A 17,653-nucleotide genomic window follows, 5' to 3' on the forward strand; every position below is an offset into this window, starting at 1 on the left:
TGTGTGTGTGTGTACACGTGCATCCGTTCGTGCATTGGCTCTGCCACATGTGCAAGTGCTTTTGCACGCTGGTGTGGGTGTGGAGATCGGAGGAAAACTTGCAGATGTCCTTTCTTCCACCATGGGGGGATTAAACTCAGGTCCTTTGGCTTGGCAGCAAGCCCCTTTGCCCACTGAGCCATCTCACTGGACCAGCCCCAATTCTTTTTTCTTCTTCTTCTTCTTCTTCTTTTTTCTTTTGTTTTGTTTTTCAAGGCAGGGTTTCTCTGTATAGCCCTGGCTGTCCTGGAACTCACTTTGTAGACCAGACTGGCATCGAACTCAGAAATCCCCCTGCCTCTGCCTCCCGAGTGCTGGGATTAAAGGCGTGTGCCACCACTGCCCGACTCCAATTCTTTAACATTCTGTAGGGAGGTTGTCAAGCTGGACAGCGCCTTCTACAGAAGTTTTCAAAGCTCTGGGAGTGATTCTGAGATGACGTCACATGGCAGAGACTCTCAGTTCAGTGCGGGTCAACCCCAGGAAATGAAAGCATTGCTCAGAGTGGTGAGAGGTAACACAGAAGTCCAGAGAGGATAACTCTCTCAGCTGGCGTAGCACAGCATGTCTGTCTGTGGAGAGAGACCTTAAGAAGGGGAATCACATCGTGCTTCTCATTCTGCTACTGATATTGACTGCACTGTGGCATCCTGACCCAGGTCCGCCACGGGGAGCGGGAGGGGCACATGACCCCAAAGCTCTATTTTCCTTTGTGCCTCCAAGGAAATGAAAATTCAAGAGTTGGGGGCCAATGAGGTGGCTCAGTGTGTAAAAACCCTTGTTATGCAAGCCTGTTGGTCTGAGTTTGATCCCTGGGACCAAAGGAACGGAGGCTGGAGCCAAGCAACTCTGCAAGGTTGTCCTCTGACTCCCACATCCGCATTAACCCCCACGTCTCTCTGTCTGTCTATCTAAGTCTATTATCTATCGCTCACTAAATAAATCTAGGTGTGCCATAGATCGCATTCAACTGGAGAATCAAAAATTCCATGGAAACTATGTCACTTTCAAATGGGCTCTGGAGAATGAGTGTAAAGGGAGGAGTGTATAGGGAAGGAAGTATTTTCCAGCTTAATAATCCCATGGTGTGTTAAACGAAGTAAAGTAGTCCAAGCTGGACAGGGGAGTCAAGGTCAAACAACACAGGCCCCAGAAGACGGTTCAAGGAAATTACATTGAATAAAACCAGGGAACCCACTAAATAAAAAGGAAGCCTGACAGAAAGGAGTCAGAGAAAAAAACGGGTGTGCAGAAACTGGCGAGATGGCTGCGGCAACAGTCCAGAGCACAGGCAGTGGGTACAGAACCAGAATTGGTGGGTGCAAGAGCTATAGGGATGAGTAATGGTGGGACACCCCTGTGATCCCAGGGCTTTCGAGATTCAAGCAGGAAGATCCTGCCAGAGGAGGGAAGGAGTAAATGAAGGGAAGAAGAAGGAAGACGCCAGATGGTGATGCACACCCAGCCCTCCACAGGCAGAGGCAGGAGGATCTCTGAGTTTGAGATCAGCCTGGTCTACAGTGGGAGTTCCAAGACAGCCAGAGCTACATAGAGAAACCCTGTCTCTTTAAAAAAAAAAAAAAAAAAAAAGGTGACATGGATCTTGGGAGGTGAGGGAGCACATTTGGAAAGAAACAGTTGGGTGAGGAGAATTCTGATCAAGTTGTCAGGTCTTGTGGAGGTGATGGAGAGAAACAGAAAGCAGGGCTGCAGGGCTAATGTGGGCAGAGACAATAGAAGGAGTTGCCAGTGTCCACCTGGAGATAAGGGACCCAAGCTCAAGAGGGGGATCGAGAGTCCTAATGAATAATTAGCTGATGAAAAGTGCCGCTGTAGGGAGGAGACACCGCCGCCAGAGAAAGTAAGGGGAGACAGATGCGGAACCTAAGGAGTAAACCAGGACAGACAGCGTCAGCAATGGCCACCAGTGTCCAGAGGCCACAGAGAAGCCGGAAAGGGAGTGGTTATAGGACACATGGGTGTGGTTGTCATCCTCTGACTCTCACAGGGGCAGAAGTCAGGCTGCAAACAGGTTAAGAGGCAAGGGGCAGAAGGTGTGGAGGCAGCTGAGAATGCCAGGGGAACAGTGGAGATGTGAACCAAGGAGAGCGGACTGTCTGGGGCGCAGCAGAGGCTCTGGGAAGGGAGGCACAGGAACCCCAGGGGCTCAGTGTAGAAACCATAGGTGACAAAAAGAGAGGACGTAAGAGACCCTGCTAGTGAGATGGAAGTGGGGGTACCACTGAACCCCAGCACTCAGAAGATGCAGGCCTGAAGATTAGAATTTCATGGCCACCTTTAGGAACATCAGCCTGGGCTACATGAAAGCATGTCCAGATAGATAGACATACAGATACACACAAACACACACACACATACACACACCCCTTGGTAAGAAGCCAAGAACTGTGATCTTGTCATCCCTGACAAACTGGAAGGGAACAGGTATGGAGGAAGCCCAGGATCTCTGGGGTCTCTGATGCACTGGGAAAAGGAGAGGTACTCTAACACCCTCAAGGGCAGCCTGAGGAAACTAGAGGCCATTTCCCTGTAAGCGACTGTGGTCCCAGTTGAGGAGGATCTGTATGCGCCCCAATCTCAGCCCATGCTATATCACGTTTCCTCAGTAACTTCCCTTTTCCCGGAACTGCTTTGTAGTGGTCTGAATGGTAGACACCCCCCGCCCAAAGATATTCCTAACCCTCAAAAACCTGTGACTGTGGCCTTTCTTAGAAAATGGGCTCTAGCAGAGCACACTTGTAGTCTCTGCACTTAAAGGCAGAGGCAGGAGGATCCCAGCAAGTTTCAGGGCAGTCTAGTTTACATCACAAATGCCAACCCATCAAGGGCTCAATCCTAAGGTCCAGTCTCAAAACAGTAGGAGTTTGGAATCACAACCAACTAAATAGAGTATGGATGAATTCTAAAGTCTAACACAAAGATCCTTATACCGAGAGGCCTCCAGAACTTGAGGTAGGGACCACCTCGGGCCATTGGAAGCTGGAAAGCACTAAGGGACTCTCCCCTAGAGCCTCAGAGCAGCAGGGTCCACTCCTGTCATTTGGTCCTGGCCTGTTCCAGTGTGAATGGAGGAAAAAAATAAAATAAAATAAAATAAAAAACTCTGTTTCAAAACCATCACCCCGTGCTGATTTGCTGTGGTAGATCTAAAACCAAATTCTGCCCCCTACTAGGTAACATGGCTAGAAGTTTCTAGAGCTTTGAAGTTTCTCAGAGCTTGGAGCTCTGAAAGTCTTGAAATTAATTAAACCTTGCCCAGAGGGTAGTTCTAGGTCTGACCAAAAGGTGTTAGGTGGAGGCTAAACCCTTCCAGTGGGGAGAGAGGAGCCGAGCGACCCCATTCCTTCCAGTTGCTCAGAGAAGGCACTCTGCCCAGAGCTGAATCTTTCTACCCGGCAGCTCCAGACAGGCTAAAAGACACAAATCCCATCCAAAAGACACCACTCTACCAAAGCAGGGAAATTACCATGAGCGTGGCGTCTGCCTTTCTCAACTTCTCCCTTGTAATTGATTTTTTTTCCGGGGTTTTCTCCCCACTCCCCAAAATCTCCCGTTTCCCTCCTGCGGGGGTGGGGGCTGGGGGTGACGCAAGGGCTAGGGTGGGAGGGAGATGACGGATACCTTTGCCCCATCGGAATGGATAGCACTCTTCCCCTCCTCCTTCCCCCTCCCCAGGACACAGCTGGAGGGGGGAGGGTAGGTCAACCGGGTTCATAAAGGCCAGATGTTAAGGAAAAAAGAGCCAAAGCGCCCACCCACCCCATCCCTTCCCTCTTCGCCCCCCACCCCGGGGAAAGGGGAGAGCTCTGAAAAGACTTTTGAGGTCCAAGAGTTTCTCCCCAAGAATTTACTCTGTGCAAACGATAAACATTTTTACAAAGCATGGTCACCAAAAAAAAAAAAGAGAGAGAAACACACAAACACACGTCCTTCCCAGTGTCACGTGGGAACACTTGCATCAGGTAGACACAAGGGCCATTAGAGCCCTCAGTAGCCGGCAGCTCTCAAAAGCACGTGCTCGCAGCATAACTCACCTACCCTGAACCTGATCACTCGGTGTAGAGAAAGCCACTCCACCCTTCTGACTAAAGGAGTCAGTCCTGACTGGGGCGTGGTCCAGGCCTAGCTCCTCTCAGTCCGGAAAACAGAACCTCTGACCCCAAACCTAATCCCCCAGGCCCTGCCCCCTTCTGATCCATCAGATCCCTGTCAACTCCCTAAATGCCTGAGGCCAAGAAAGGTTTAAGGTAGCTCGCCCAGCACAGGTTCCCTCCACGCCCCAGAGACCGCTTTCACTTGCCTTCCTCCAGTCTGTTTTGTACCCACCCGTGTTGGGTGTCTTTAGTATGCTTTCAAATTAGCCTTCTACCTACCCACCCGCCCCCATCCCATTCATAAATCGGAGGCAAGGACCTCGAAAGACTTGTTTGGTCTGATTTTATTGATTTATTCCATCTTCCATCATTTTCCCCGGGAGTTTTTGGCTCCTTCCCCGGGCAAAGCCAGCCTTGGGCCACACAGCATGGCCCTCTTCCTCCTTTCCTCTCAGAATGTGAGGAGAACGCTGAGGCTGGAGGTCTCTTTCCTTCATCCAACCTTCCGGCAAAGGGAAACTCCAAAACTGGACAAAAGGGTAAAGTCTGCTGGCTGGGACTGAAGATCTTGACAAGGGAAAATCACCTGAACTTGGGGAGGGGGAGGACTACGGAGAGAAAAGAGGGAGGTGTAAAGGGTTAAAGGTCTGGGCAGTGGGGGGTGGGGGATGCCCCCAGGGAGCTGTCAATCACCTTCAAACCCCAACCACAGCCCCCACACCGCTAAACTGACCCTCATTCAAACATGGAAACAACCGGTTTGTCCATCACCAAGGTCCGTCCCTCTGTCCCTTTCTTTTGGTCTTCGGGCCTTAGCCGCTGTGCTCCCCTGCGGTGAAGGCTCTGCCCGCCCGCAGGGAGGACGGAGATGGTCACTAAGCTTTCTGCAGGCTTTCCCGGACGCCAGTCCTTGGATCTTCCACAAAGATGAGTAGAAAGAGCATCAGCCGGACCTCTCGGGTGCTTGAAGATCACTGTCATTTGAGGTCCCGCGGGCCACAGCCCATAAAATGCAAAGCAAAGATCAGCCAAATTTCAGAATCGATGCTCCCTCCTGGAGCCCTCAGTCTGTCCGGGGAACCCAACTTGCCCCCGGGTAGAAGAGGTCCGACGCTCATAGTTCTTCCAAGTTGACCCACCAGGATTTGAGACCCGGGGGCTCAGGGACAGCGGGTCCTCCCATCTGCCACTTCCACAGCGGGTGGGCAGGCGGCGGCTTGGCGTCTCCCTGGAGGCGAAGCGAGGAAGCCGGCCCTAGGTCTCCGTTCTCTTCCACCACCAGAGCTGGGGGACAGGGGAAGCAGTCAAGGAGGCTGAAGGTGCTCGATGTAGGAAGCGTCGGGACGGGCCGCCGTGGCTGCACACTGGGCGGGGGCGGCGCTGGCCGCCGTCGTTTCTTGGCTGCTCCACGGGCTTTGGCCGCGGGCCGTTCGGGCCCTCGGCGCAAACTTGGAGTGTCCAGGGCGAACCCCTTCGCGTAACACCAAAGTTTCGAGCGGCGGATCAGGCGGTTGAAATGTTCCTGGCGGAGATCGCGGGGCGGGTCCGGTGCTGCGTCTGCCGTCGAGGGGCTGAGCGCGGGTGCCTCAGGCGCGGTCGGCGCAGGGTCTCCACCCCCTGGAGCCTCGGAGGCCGGCACAGGCTGCTCGGAAGGCGCAGGCTCCGGGGAGAGGCCCGCAGGTGGCGACGGAGGCGGGGAGCCGGGCTCAAGGGGCGGACTGCTAGCTGCATCAAGACCCCGGGCTGGCCTGGGCGGGGACCAGGCGGGGTTGGTCGGAGAGTCCTGAGGACGCAGGGGAGCAGGGCAGCGGCCCGGAGGTGCGCAGGAACCAGCGCCGAAGTGCGGGAAGCCGCCTCCGCCCTCTTCCTCCTCTCCACCGCCTGGGCACACCGCGACGTCTGCATCCTCGCGGGCCGGGGAGCTCACGTCGCTCGGCCGCCCGGCCTGTCCCCCGAGGTGCTTCAGGCCGTCCGCGGCCCAGCCTCCTGTGCATGGCGAGGCCGGGGGGCCCAGCAGCACCGGGGTCCGCGGCGCCAGCTCTCCAGGCCCCAGGCCCAGGGAGGACGGCCGGGGTTTGGCAAGGGCGCAGAAGGCGAGGGCACGCAGGCACAGTGGGGAGAACTCTGGGGTCCCCCGACGCGGCTTCAGGGGCGTAGGCGAGCAGGGAGACCCCCGCGGGGAAGCGGGCACTGCCAGGCGGGGAGGAGGACACAGAGTCTCCATGGAGCAGCCTTGGGGGTCGCCCACTGCGGGGGCCCTGGTCCCAACGGCGGGATACCCCGGCGGCCCGAAGAGCCTGCGGGCCAGGGGAACATCGCCCCCCGTCGACGGGGAGGTCTGTGCTCACGGGCGTCCGGGGCCCACCACCAAGAGCCCGCGGCGGCGCTCCGGCTCTCTCCTCGGTATCGTCACGCGGCCCTCGCCGCGGCCGGACTCCTGGGTCCCCGCGCGTCCCCGGTGCGATCGGTCGCGCTTCCTGCCGCCGCGTTCCCGGCGCAATGCCCGGCACGATCACCCCTCAACGCCGAGGCGGGGGCAAACAAAGCAGCCGGCGCTCGCCGCCGGCGGGAAGGACCCCGGCCCGGCGCCCGGTGCCCGGGCCCAGCGGCGGGGAGGGCGCCTTCCGCCCTCTCAGCTTCTTTCTTCCCCGCTGGCTCCGGAGACCGCGTTATAGAGAACTGCCCCCTCGCTGCCCCAATACCAGCGCCGCGGCTGCGAGCCCGCCTCTGATTGGGCGCTGCTGCTCTGACGTCACGTAGACCCCACCCCTCTGGCGGCACGGCCCCCGTCCCCATTCCGCACACAGACACACACACGTGGACCCGGAGCTGCTGGGCTGGAGGGCGGAGAGCAGGGACGCGTGGATCTAGGCGCGCGCGGGTGGAAGTGCGAGGGGCCAGACGCACGGCTCCTGGTGGCCTGTTGATGGCCTGGGATCGTTTTAGCTGGTCGCAGGTCCAGTCACTTGTTTACCCAGTAGAAGTCGCGGTTTTTCCGCATCTGTAAAATGGGAAAGTTTGTTTCAGCCCTTTGGAAGAAAATGGTGCTCCGTGAATTCAGAGAGACAAACTCAAAACCAACGTAGAGGAAAAAGATGAAGCCGAGCGTCGGTGGCTTAAGAGCTTGGTGTAGCAAGGAGTCGCTTGCTAAGAGTGTCCTGTGGTCTTTGCTCAGGGCCGGTAGAACAGGGGCCTGGCACTCGGGAACTCAAAAGCAAACAAAAACGCTTGTAGAGTGAATGATTAGGAATTCGCTATATATGTGCAAGATTCATAAAAGAAAAAAATAAATTTGGAGAAAGGGGAGCTTCGACACACCCACGGAAGACAATAAGCTGACTTTCTCTCCGTACTTGTTTCCTTTTCTTGGTGAAGTATGGAAGTGCCCCACATCTTAACGGAATTCCAACGCGCTGGCACCGTTGGGAGCCTCCAGATCCCAGGACTCGACCATCTGGATCCTGAGCGACCTGAATGGGTGGAAAAGACCAAAAACCTTACTCTCCATCCACAAACAAAAAGTGAATAATTTCCAGAACATGCTCTGATAATGTACACATCTCTCACATCTCTTCCCCTCTAGTTCCTACACAGCCTGCTCATTTGTGAAACTGGCTTGTTCCTTAGTGCTGACCTCTCCTCGGAGTCTAGAAAGAGCTGGTGCCCTGGCTGCACAGTCGAGCCCAGCGGCCAGTAGAGCATCCAGTCTTGATCACTGCTATATCCCTACTGCCCAAACGGCACAATAAACATTTGTGAGTCTTTGGGCTATTCATCGTCATCCTAAAATCAGGTTAGAAACAGCTGCTTTTCATCTGCAGAAGTACACGAGATTTATATGTTGGCTTGGACTAGGGGTAGGATGAGACTGAGGGATACAGATTTTTCTTCTGAGCCAGGGCAAAAGAAAGCTCTCCCTCCCTCGCTGATAGGGTCTCACCCACCATGTGGCCTGGAACTCCAGCGTCTGGCTTCACCCTCCCGAGTGCTACACTTAACATGTACAATCGCTTTTTCTGTACCAGGACAAATGATGCAGCTTGCATCCTCATCCTCCCAGCGGTGACAATAGACACACTGTTTTTCTAAATAACATCAAACAAGACCTGAGAAGAAAGGGATGGGAGGATGGGCCCCCCCCCCCCCCACACACACACCCTTTCCTTGGCAGAGACCCAAGGTAAAGCTTCAAAGTGGGACTTACTGATGAAGAGGGTTCAATATTCTGATCTCCCACTTCCCCTACCCCAGGTTTCCTCTAAGGAACAGCTGTCATGAAGTGGGTGGGTCCCTCTGGGGTCCTGCCAGGTCACATGTTTGAACTGGATCTAACCTCCAGGCTCCTTTGCCCATAGAGCCCTCACCCTACTTTAATCTCTCTCTCTCTATCTGGAAGACATTATAGAAGGTGGGTGATCTGCACTAGGGAGGGGGTTGGAAGCCTTAGCAGGATGTTTTTGGCTTAGAGAGAGAGACATCTAACTCCATGCTCTTCTCTAGGTTCTGTGACAGATGTCTGAGATCAGCCTTGGCCCACTGCAGGAGCTTGGCCTGGGAGGCTCCTTTCTCTTCCCCGTTTTCTGGTGTCTCTCGAATTTGCAGCCCTGCACCCAGCACGGTGTGGATCTCTGTGTGAATAAATCAGGGAAAATTATATAACAATGCAGCTCCCAGGCTTCTCCCTTCTCCCACTCCAAAGCTGCCAGCTCCCCAACCCTGAGATAAGGGTTTTAATGAAGGGGTCAACACGGTTAAAGAGTTCTCCCCTGGAGGAGAAATTCCCTCCACCTTCCCTTCCCGGAATACATGGAAGCAGTTAAAAACACTGTGGGGAATGGGTATATGCCACAGTTGAAATGACCCGACGTCAAGGTACCATCTTTTTCAGAAGACTTGGTGGGGGCGGCTATGATTGCCCAGATACGCTGTGTCTCAACGTCCCTTTCAGAAAATGGGACAACTGTGCTTTTCTCACAATATCAACAGCAGGGCTGAACGCGAAGTTTCCCAGCACCAATCCCCTCACGTGGGCCGACCCAACTGCTGCACTTCCCACAGTGAACAGTAGAGGGCACTCGCCCCCATCCTCCGCCTACCACAGGATGGGTGGCTGCTTCCCCTACAGACACAAGCTGGGTGCGAGGAACTGTTTGACGCCACTCCAGAGGGAAGGACAAAAGAAATAGGAAAGGCCCTTGGGGGGGGGGGGAGGTGGCTAGCCCAGAAGACAGTTCTCCTTCGAAGCCCATCTAGTTCTTAACCAAGGGAGAAGGGAGCATGTTCAGGGATTTTGAAGGGAGGGGCCTCCCAGGATCTCCCAGGGTAAACTTTTTCCTTGAACTGTCCTAGCCTTCCAGGCCGAACTTCCCAGCATTATTTTTTTTAAGATTTATTTATTTTATGTATATGAGCACACTGTAGCTGTCTTCAGACACACCAGAAGAGGGCATTGGATCTCATTACGGATGGTTGTGAACCACCATGAGGTTGCTGGGAATTGAACTCAGGACCTCTGGAAGAGCAGTCAGTGCTCTTAACCGCTGAGCCATCTCTCCAGCCCCACTTCTCAGCATTTCGTGTTTACTAATCTGTAAGAATTCTGCTACTTATTGCCCAGATCTGCTCTTCTAGCACAGACACTGTTTCTTGGTTTGTTCAGTTCCGTGACAATTGGTAGCCTGTGCTAGCTACAAACTCCAGATCCTCCTGCCCTGAACCTTCAAAGTAGCTGGGATTATAAGTGTCTACCACCACATATACTTTGTTTTTAAATTTATTTTTGTGTGAACGTATGGAATGTTCCTGTATATTCAAAGGCACATGACTGTGTACGCACATTGTCAAAATCAGAGGTCAGCCTCCACTGTTGTTCCCCAGGAGCCTTCCGCTTTTTGAAATTTTTGCTTTTTTTGTTTTGTTTTGTTTTGTTTTTTTTCGAGACAGGGTTTCTCTGTGTAGCACTGGCTGTCCTGGAACTCACTTGTAGACCAGGCTGGCCTAGAACTCAGAAATCTGCCTGCCTCTGCCTTCCAAGTGCTGGGATCAAAGGCGTGTGTCACCACTGCCCAGTGAAAATTCTGCTTATTTTTTTTAAATTTATGTATTTATTATATGTAAGTACACTGTAGCTGTCTTCAGACACTCCAGAAGAGGGAGTCAGATCTCATTATGGATGGTTGTTAGCCACCATGTGGTTGCTGGGATTTGAACTCAGGACCTTTGGAAGAGCAGTCGGGTGCTCTTACCTGCTGAGCCATCTCACCAGCCCCCAATTTTGCTTATTTTTATGTAGTTATATGTTACACCTTGGTTTTGAGATAGGGTGTTTCTTCGGGCCCTGAGGCTTGAGGATCAGGAGGGGATGGCTGGTCAGTCAGTGGGTCCCAGGAGTCAACCTGACTCTACCCTCACCCCCGAACCCCCCGACCCCCCTACCCCCATCCAAGGAATTACGAAACCAGGCCACCACACTGGGGCTTTTAAAATATTTACTCTTTATTCTTACTTACTATTGTTTTTGTATGCATGGGAACAGGTGCCATGCTGCATATGTTGAAGGCAGGGGACAGTTCTGTAGAGTTGGTATCCAAGGTGACTTACATGGACTCCGGAGGTCATGCTCAGTCCTAGTGCTGATTCCGCCATCGCCCCAGACCTTAGATACGAGCTTTCCTGATACATAAATCCATACTGAACCCAATGGCTACTTAAACATTTCCCCCCAGCACTCTGGAGGCTGAGGTAGACAGAGAGATCTGAGTTTGAGGACAACCTGGTCTACAGAGTAAGTTCCAGAACAGCCAGGGCTACACAGAGAAACTCTGCCTCAAATACAAAGAAAGGAAGAAAGGAAGAAAAAAAGAAAGAAAGAAAGAAAGAAAGAAAGAAAGAAGAAAGGGAGGGAGGGAGGGAGGGAGGGAGCAAGCCCTGTACCATCATGAGGGCTTAATTAAACAAAAGTAAACTCACATCTTCGTGATCTAATCCTAGGCTGAGGAACTGCTTGCCTAGCAAGAGGCCCTGGGTTTGATTCTCAGTACTATGTAAAGCAAGCCAGAGCGATGGCTCATCAGAAAAAGACACCACCGAGCCTCAGGTCAGTCCCTAGATCCCACATGTTAAAAGGAGAAAGATGACTAGTGCAAATTATCTTCCATCTTCCTGCAACATTGATGATGGGGAGGAGGAGGAGGAGGAGGAGGATAAAAACAGCCATGGTGGGCCACACCTGTAACCTCAGCTCTCAGGGATGGAGGCCAGAGACTCAGGAGGTACAGGCCATCCTCAGCTACATACATAGTCAATTCAGAGTCAACCTGGGCTACATGATATTTTCTCTTGGGATCAAAATCCATTTTTAAAAAATATTTATTTATTATATGTAAGTACACTGTAGCTGTCTTCAGACACTCCAGAGGAAGGCATCAGATCTCATTACAGATGGTTGTGAGCCACCATGTGGTTGCTGGGATTTGAACTGAGGACCTTTGGAAAAGCAGTCAGTGCTCTTAACCACTGAGCCATCTCTCCAACCCCCAAAATCCAATTTTATTAGTAAGATATCACTTACCGGGCGGTGGTGCGCATGCCTTTAATCCCAGCACTTGGGAGGCAGAGGCAGGCGGATTTCTGAGTTCGAGGCCAGCCTGGTCTACAAAGTGAGTTCCAGGACAGCCAGGGCTATACAGAGAAACCCTGTCTCAAAAAAAAAAAAAAGTAAAATATCACTTATGAGAATTCGTATTCCCATTTGCAGTAACTCCCATCCCCAAGCCCAGGGGACCAGTCTACTTAATGGCTGAATAGAGCTCCCATCTCTGGACACATCTTAGGAATGGAACTGTGTGGTCTTTTGTCCTGGCTTCTTTCATAAAAGTATAATGGTTTTGAGGCTTTTCCGTACACAAGTGATCACTCATGGACTGGTAGTTTATTCCTTTTTGCTACTGGGTGACATCTCAGTGTATGAATGGGTAGACCCTGCTTGGCTTACCCAGTCACATTTGGGTTGTTTTTTACTTCTTGGTTATAAATAATACGATCATGAACACTCGAATTTAAGTTTCTGTCTGTGTACCTCAGTGGTAGAACATTTTATTTAGCATGTCCAACGGCCTGGGTTTCATTCCTAGCACTGCAAGGCAGACAGACAGACAGACAGACACACACACACACACACTGTTTTGTTGAAGCAGGGTCTCTATAACTTCAGAATCACTATGAAGGAGACTGGCCTTGAACTTTGAACTCCTGGTCTAGGATTTAAAAATATTTTAAGGGTCTAGGGAGAGGTGGTTCCGTGTGTAAAGTACTTCCTGTGGAACCGGGAGACCTGAGTTTGGATTCCCAACACCCATGTAAAACGGTGAGGGAGGTAGCAAGAGCCTATAACCCTAGTGCTGCGAAGCAGAGACCAGAGGATCCCTGGTGTTATTCAACCAGCTGGTGCCATTCAGTGAACTCCAGGGTCAATGAAAGATTCTGGTTCAAAAAGTATGCAAATATGGTGGGTATCTGCAGAGGAAGGTACCAGTGACCTCCTGCCTTCACAAGGCTGCACACACATCTGCATACATATGCTCTAATATACACACACCCCGGGCGGACGGATGGACGGACAAATATAGCGAGGGAGGGGTTATCCCCGATGGACAAAGATAGCGAGGGAGGGGTTATCCCCACCTACACAAGTCATTACCGGGCTGGGAGTGGTGGTGCTTTTCTCTAATTCCAGCCTTTGGAAGTGAATGCATTGTGTAGTCAGGGTTATCATCCTGACTACACAAAGAGTTTGAAGCCACCCTGAGCTATCAGAAATCCTATCTCAAAAGACAAAGGCTGGGTGTGGTGGCTCAGGACTATAATCTCAGCACTCAGGAGACACAGCCAGGACCACCAACCTGACGCCAGCCAGCGGCTTTGTGTAGGGAATTCCATCCCAACCTCAGCTACGGAAGAACAACCCATCTGACTGCACAGCATTGCTTTCTCTTACACATCTAGTTGACAGTGGAGTTGCCAGATGATTAAATGGGGGCGTTTCTGTTAGGTTTATTTATCTTTTTAGTGCCGGGGATTTAGTGCCCCTGAGCCCTGTGTGATCTAGAGAGCGCTTCCTTGCTGCCCCACACATCACGAGGCCTATGTTGGACTTTATACTTACTTATTTGTGAGCATCCATGTGTGTGTGTGTGTGTGTGTGTGTATGTGTGTGTGTCGTGCAAAAGTATGTGTGTGTACATGTGTACATGTCCATGTATGTGTGTGTGTGTTCATTTGTTTTGTTATTTTACCTGTATTTATTCGCCTTGTCTTGCTGGCATGCGGCAGAGCCAAGGTTCAAACCCAGGCAGCCTAATCCACACTTGTTACCATAAGGTCTGGGCATGCTGGCCCACAACTGTACTCCTTGAATGTGGGAGGCAGAGGCAGGAGGGTGTTGTGTTCAAGACTAGTCTGGGCAACTTGGTGAGACTTTGGATGTATAGCTCAGTTGGCAGAGTACTCTCGCAGTGTGTACAAGGCTCAGGGTTCGATCTCCATCAGTGCACACACACACAAATATTATAAAGCTTAAAAGAATTTGCAGACATCCTTTTTTTTTAAATAAAACGTTATCTTATTTATATGAGTACATTGTAGCTGTCTTCAGACACACCAAAAGAGGGCATCAGATCCCATTATAGATGGTTGTGAGCTACCATGAGGTTGCTGGGAATTGAACTCAGGACCTCTGGAAGAGCAGTCAGTGAGCAATCTCTCTAGTCCACAGTCACCCTTTAATATCAAATAGTGCAAGCTCATGTCTGTGATCTCAGTACTTGGGAGGTTGAGTCAGTCAGGTCAACAGGAGTTCAAGAACAGCCAGGGCTACCTTGTTTTAGACACACACGTGTGCACACACATGCACACACACACACACACACACACACACACACACACACACACGCACACACGCACGCACATACATGCTGTGATGGTGCATGATATTAATCCCAGCACTCAGGAGGCAGAGGCAGATGCTACAGAGTGAGGTCTAGAATAGCTAGGACTACACAGAGAAACCCTGTTTTGAAAACCAAACCAAACAAACACACAAAAGAAAAAAAAAGGCCCATGTACAAATTTCTAATCATTCCAAGCTGAGTGGTGCTGAAACCCTGTCTCAAAAAATAAAACAAGCAGGTGCTGGAGAGGTGGCTCAGCTGTTAAGAGCACCTACTGCTCTTCCAAGGGTCCTGAGTTCAATTCCCAGCAGCCACATGGTGGCTCACAACCATCTGTAATAGGGATCCAATGCCCTGTTCTGGTGTGTCTGAAGACAGCGACAGTGTACTCACATACATAAAATAAATACATCTTTTTTTGTTTGTTTTTGTTTGTTTGTTTTTCTGAGACAGGGTTTCTCTTTATAGCTCTGGCTGTCCTGGAGCTCACTTTGTAGACCAGGCTGGCCTCGAACTCAGAAATCCGCCTGCCTCTGCCTCCCAAGTGCTGGGATTAAAGGCGCATGCCCAGCTACATCTTTTTTTTTTTTTTTTAAGTAAATTAAACAAGCAAAAAACAAATTTCTAATTACCTCCTAATTTAAATTTTGTTGACTTTAATAAGTGGTTAATGTCTCCTTACTTTCTTTCTTTCTCTCCTCTTTCTCACGTGTTTGAGTGTTTTGCCTGCATGTATGCCTGTGTACCTTGTGCATGCTCAGTACCATGTGCTTGCTTGGTCAGAAGGGTGTTGGATCCCCTGGAACTGGAGTTTGGGTGGTTGTGAGCTGCCACGTGGGTGCTGGGAGCCAAAACTTGGTCCTCTGCAAGAGCATCCAGTGAGCTTAGACATCAAGCATCTCTCCTGCCCTCATCTTTGGTTTTCTCTGAGGCAGAGCCTAATCTAACCCAGGTTCACCTCTGACTCCCTGTGTAGTCAAGATGACCTTGAATTTCTGATCCAGCTGACTCCATCACCCATGATCTAGGGTTACAAAGAAGTGTCACCATGTCAGCAGAACCCAGACAAACTGTCAATCACTGTATTTCAAACTTAAGTGTAGGTGAGTGTGGTGGCCATGCCTTTAACCTCAGCAGAGGCAGGCAGAAATCTGCAGATTTGAGACCAGCGTGATCTAGACATCAACTTCCAGGACAGCCAGGACTACATACTAAGACCACATCTCAAAACGAATAAACAAAGAAATCACAACCACTTTAAGTGTCACCAACCTGTGCTTCATGTGGCAACCCTACATGTTCGTGCTGTTACAGTAGCAGAGGTACAAGCAGTGAGCATGGATAGACCAGCTCTACCTCAGGGAGGCTCCATTCTTGGAGACTTAGGGACACAGGTCCCACATGGGTGATTTTAGTGAGAAGCCCCACTTGTTCAGTACCTGACTTTCAGAAGCCCTTAATTAAAAAAGACAGGGTTTCTCTGTGTAGACCAGGCTGGCCTCGAACTCAGAAATCTGCCTGCCCGTGCCTCCCAGGTGCTGGGATTAAAGGCGTGCGCCACCACTGCCCGGCAGTATTTTTTACATAAGTTTTGTAGATTTGTGTGTGTGGATGCTTTGCCTGCATATATGTCTGTTCATCACATGTGTGCCTGGTGCCCACAGAAGCCAGAAGAGGGAGTCAGAACCCCTGGAACTGGAGGTACAGATGGTTGTGAGCTACTATGTGGGTCCTGGGAATGGAACGCAGATTCTCTGCAAGAGCAACAAGTGATCTTACCTGTAGTGGGAAAATTAGCATTGCCATTGGGTCTGGTATGAGAAGGGAGACTTACTCTAAAAATAACTTTTGTGTAACAAACAATAAATATGTTTCGGCATAGCGAATGGGTTCAGTTCACAGAGTCTGCCCCCCTCCCACACTTCCTGAAGGCTTCATTACATACTTGAGTCTCTCTTTCTTCAGTCATCCCGAGTGACTTGGTTTACCAACACTTATCCACTGAGCCATTTCTCCAGTCCCTGTTTCTCTTCCAATAGTTGTGTGTGTGCGTGTGCATGTGTGTGTGTGTGTGTGTGTGTGTGTGTGTGCACCTGCTTGCATGGATGCTTGTCCTGTGTGTGTGCACCTGCTTGCATGGATGCTTGTCATGTGTGTGTGTGTGCACCTGCTTGCATGGATGCTTGTCCTGTGCATGTGTGCACCTGCTTGCATGGATGCTTGTCCTGTGCATGTGTGCACCTGCTTGCATGGATGCTAGTCGTGTGTGTGTGTGCTCACCTGGTTGCATGAATACTTGGTGTGTGTGTGTGTGTGTGCACCTGCTTGCATGGATGCTTGTCCTGTGCATGTGTGCACCTGCTTGCATGGATGCTTGTCGTGTGTGTGTGTGTGCACCTGCTTGCATGGATGCTTGTCCTGTGCATGTGTGCACCTGCTTGCATGGATGCTAGTCGTGTGTGTGTGTGCTCACCTGGTTGCATGAATACTTGGTGTGTGTGTGTGTGTGTGCACCTGCTTGCATGGATGCTTGTCCTGTGCATGTGTGCACCTGCTTGCATGGATGCTTGTCCTGTGCATGTGTGCGCACCTGGTTGCATGAATACTTGGTGTGTGTGTGTGTGTGTGTGTGTGTGTGCACCTGCTTGCATGGATGCTTGTCCTGTGCATGTGTGCACCTGCTTGCATGGATATTGTGTGTGTGTGTGTGTGTGTGTGTGTGTGTGTGTGTGTGTGTGTGTGTACCTGCTTGCATGGATACTTGGTGTGTGTGTGTATGTGTGTGTGTGTGTGTGTGTGTGTGTGCACCTGCTTGCATGGATACTTGGGTGTGTGTGTGTGTGTGTGTGTGTGTGCACCTGCTTGCATGGATACTTGTTGTGTGTGTGCACCTGTTTGCATGGATACTTGTCATGTGTTTGTGTGTGTGTGTGTGTGTGTGTGTGTGTGTGCACCTGCTTACATGGATGCTTGTCCTGTGCATGTGTGCACCTGCTTGCATGGATGCTTGTCGTGTGCATGTGTGCACCTGCTTGCATGGATGCTTGTCGTGTGTGTGCACCTGCTTGCATGGATGCTTGTCCTGTGCGTGTGTGCACCTGCGTGCATGGATGCTTGTCGTGTGTGTGTGTGTGTGTGTGTGTGTGTGTGTGTGTGCACCTGCTTGCATGGATACTTGTCATGTGTTTGTGTGTGTGTGTGTGTGTGTGTGTGTGTGTGTGTGTGTGCACCTGCTTGCATGGATACTTGTTGTGTGTGTGCATCTGCTTGCATGGATACTTGTCATGTGTTTGTGTGTGTGTGTGTGCACCTGCTTACATGGATGCTTGTCCTGTGCATGTGTGCACCTGCTGCTTGCATGGATGCTTGTCGTGTGTGTGCACCTGATTGCATGGATGCTTGTCCTGTGCATGTGTGCACCTGCTTGCATGGATGCTTGTCGTGTGTGTGTGTGTGTGTGTGTGTGTGTGTGTGTGCACCTGGTTGCATGGATGCTTGTCCTGTGCATGTGTGCGCACCTGGTTGCATGGATACTTGGTGTGTGTGTGTGTG

At 51.2% G+C, this 17,653-nt stretch overlaps 1 protein-coding gene across 1 annotated transcript; it reads right to left on the reverse strand.

The window, feature by feature from the left end:
- Positions 1 to 4,483: 4,483 nt before the first annotated feature.
- On the reverse strand, positions 4,484 to 6,813 carry Epop (elongin BC and polycomb repressive complex 2 associated protein). Its single transcript, NM_175332.3, has one exon. It carries the CDS (start codon positions 6,376 to 6,378, stop codon positions 5,269 to 5,271), a length of 1,110 nt encoding a protein of 369 aa, NP_780541.2. The 5' UTR covers positions 6,379 to 6,813; the 3' UTR covers positions 4,484 to 5,268.
- Positions 6,814 to 17,653: the final 10,840 nt, after the last annotated feature.

The sequence above is a fragment of the Mus musculus genome, chromosome 11, assembly GCF_000001635.26.
Source record: "Mus musculus strain C57BL/6J chromosome 11, GRCm38.p6 C57BL/6J".
In the NCBI taxonomy this organism is placed as follows: Eukaryota; Metazoa; Chordata; class Mammalia; order Rodentia; family Muridae; genus Mus; species Mus musculus.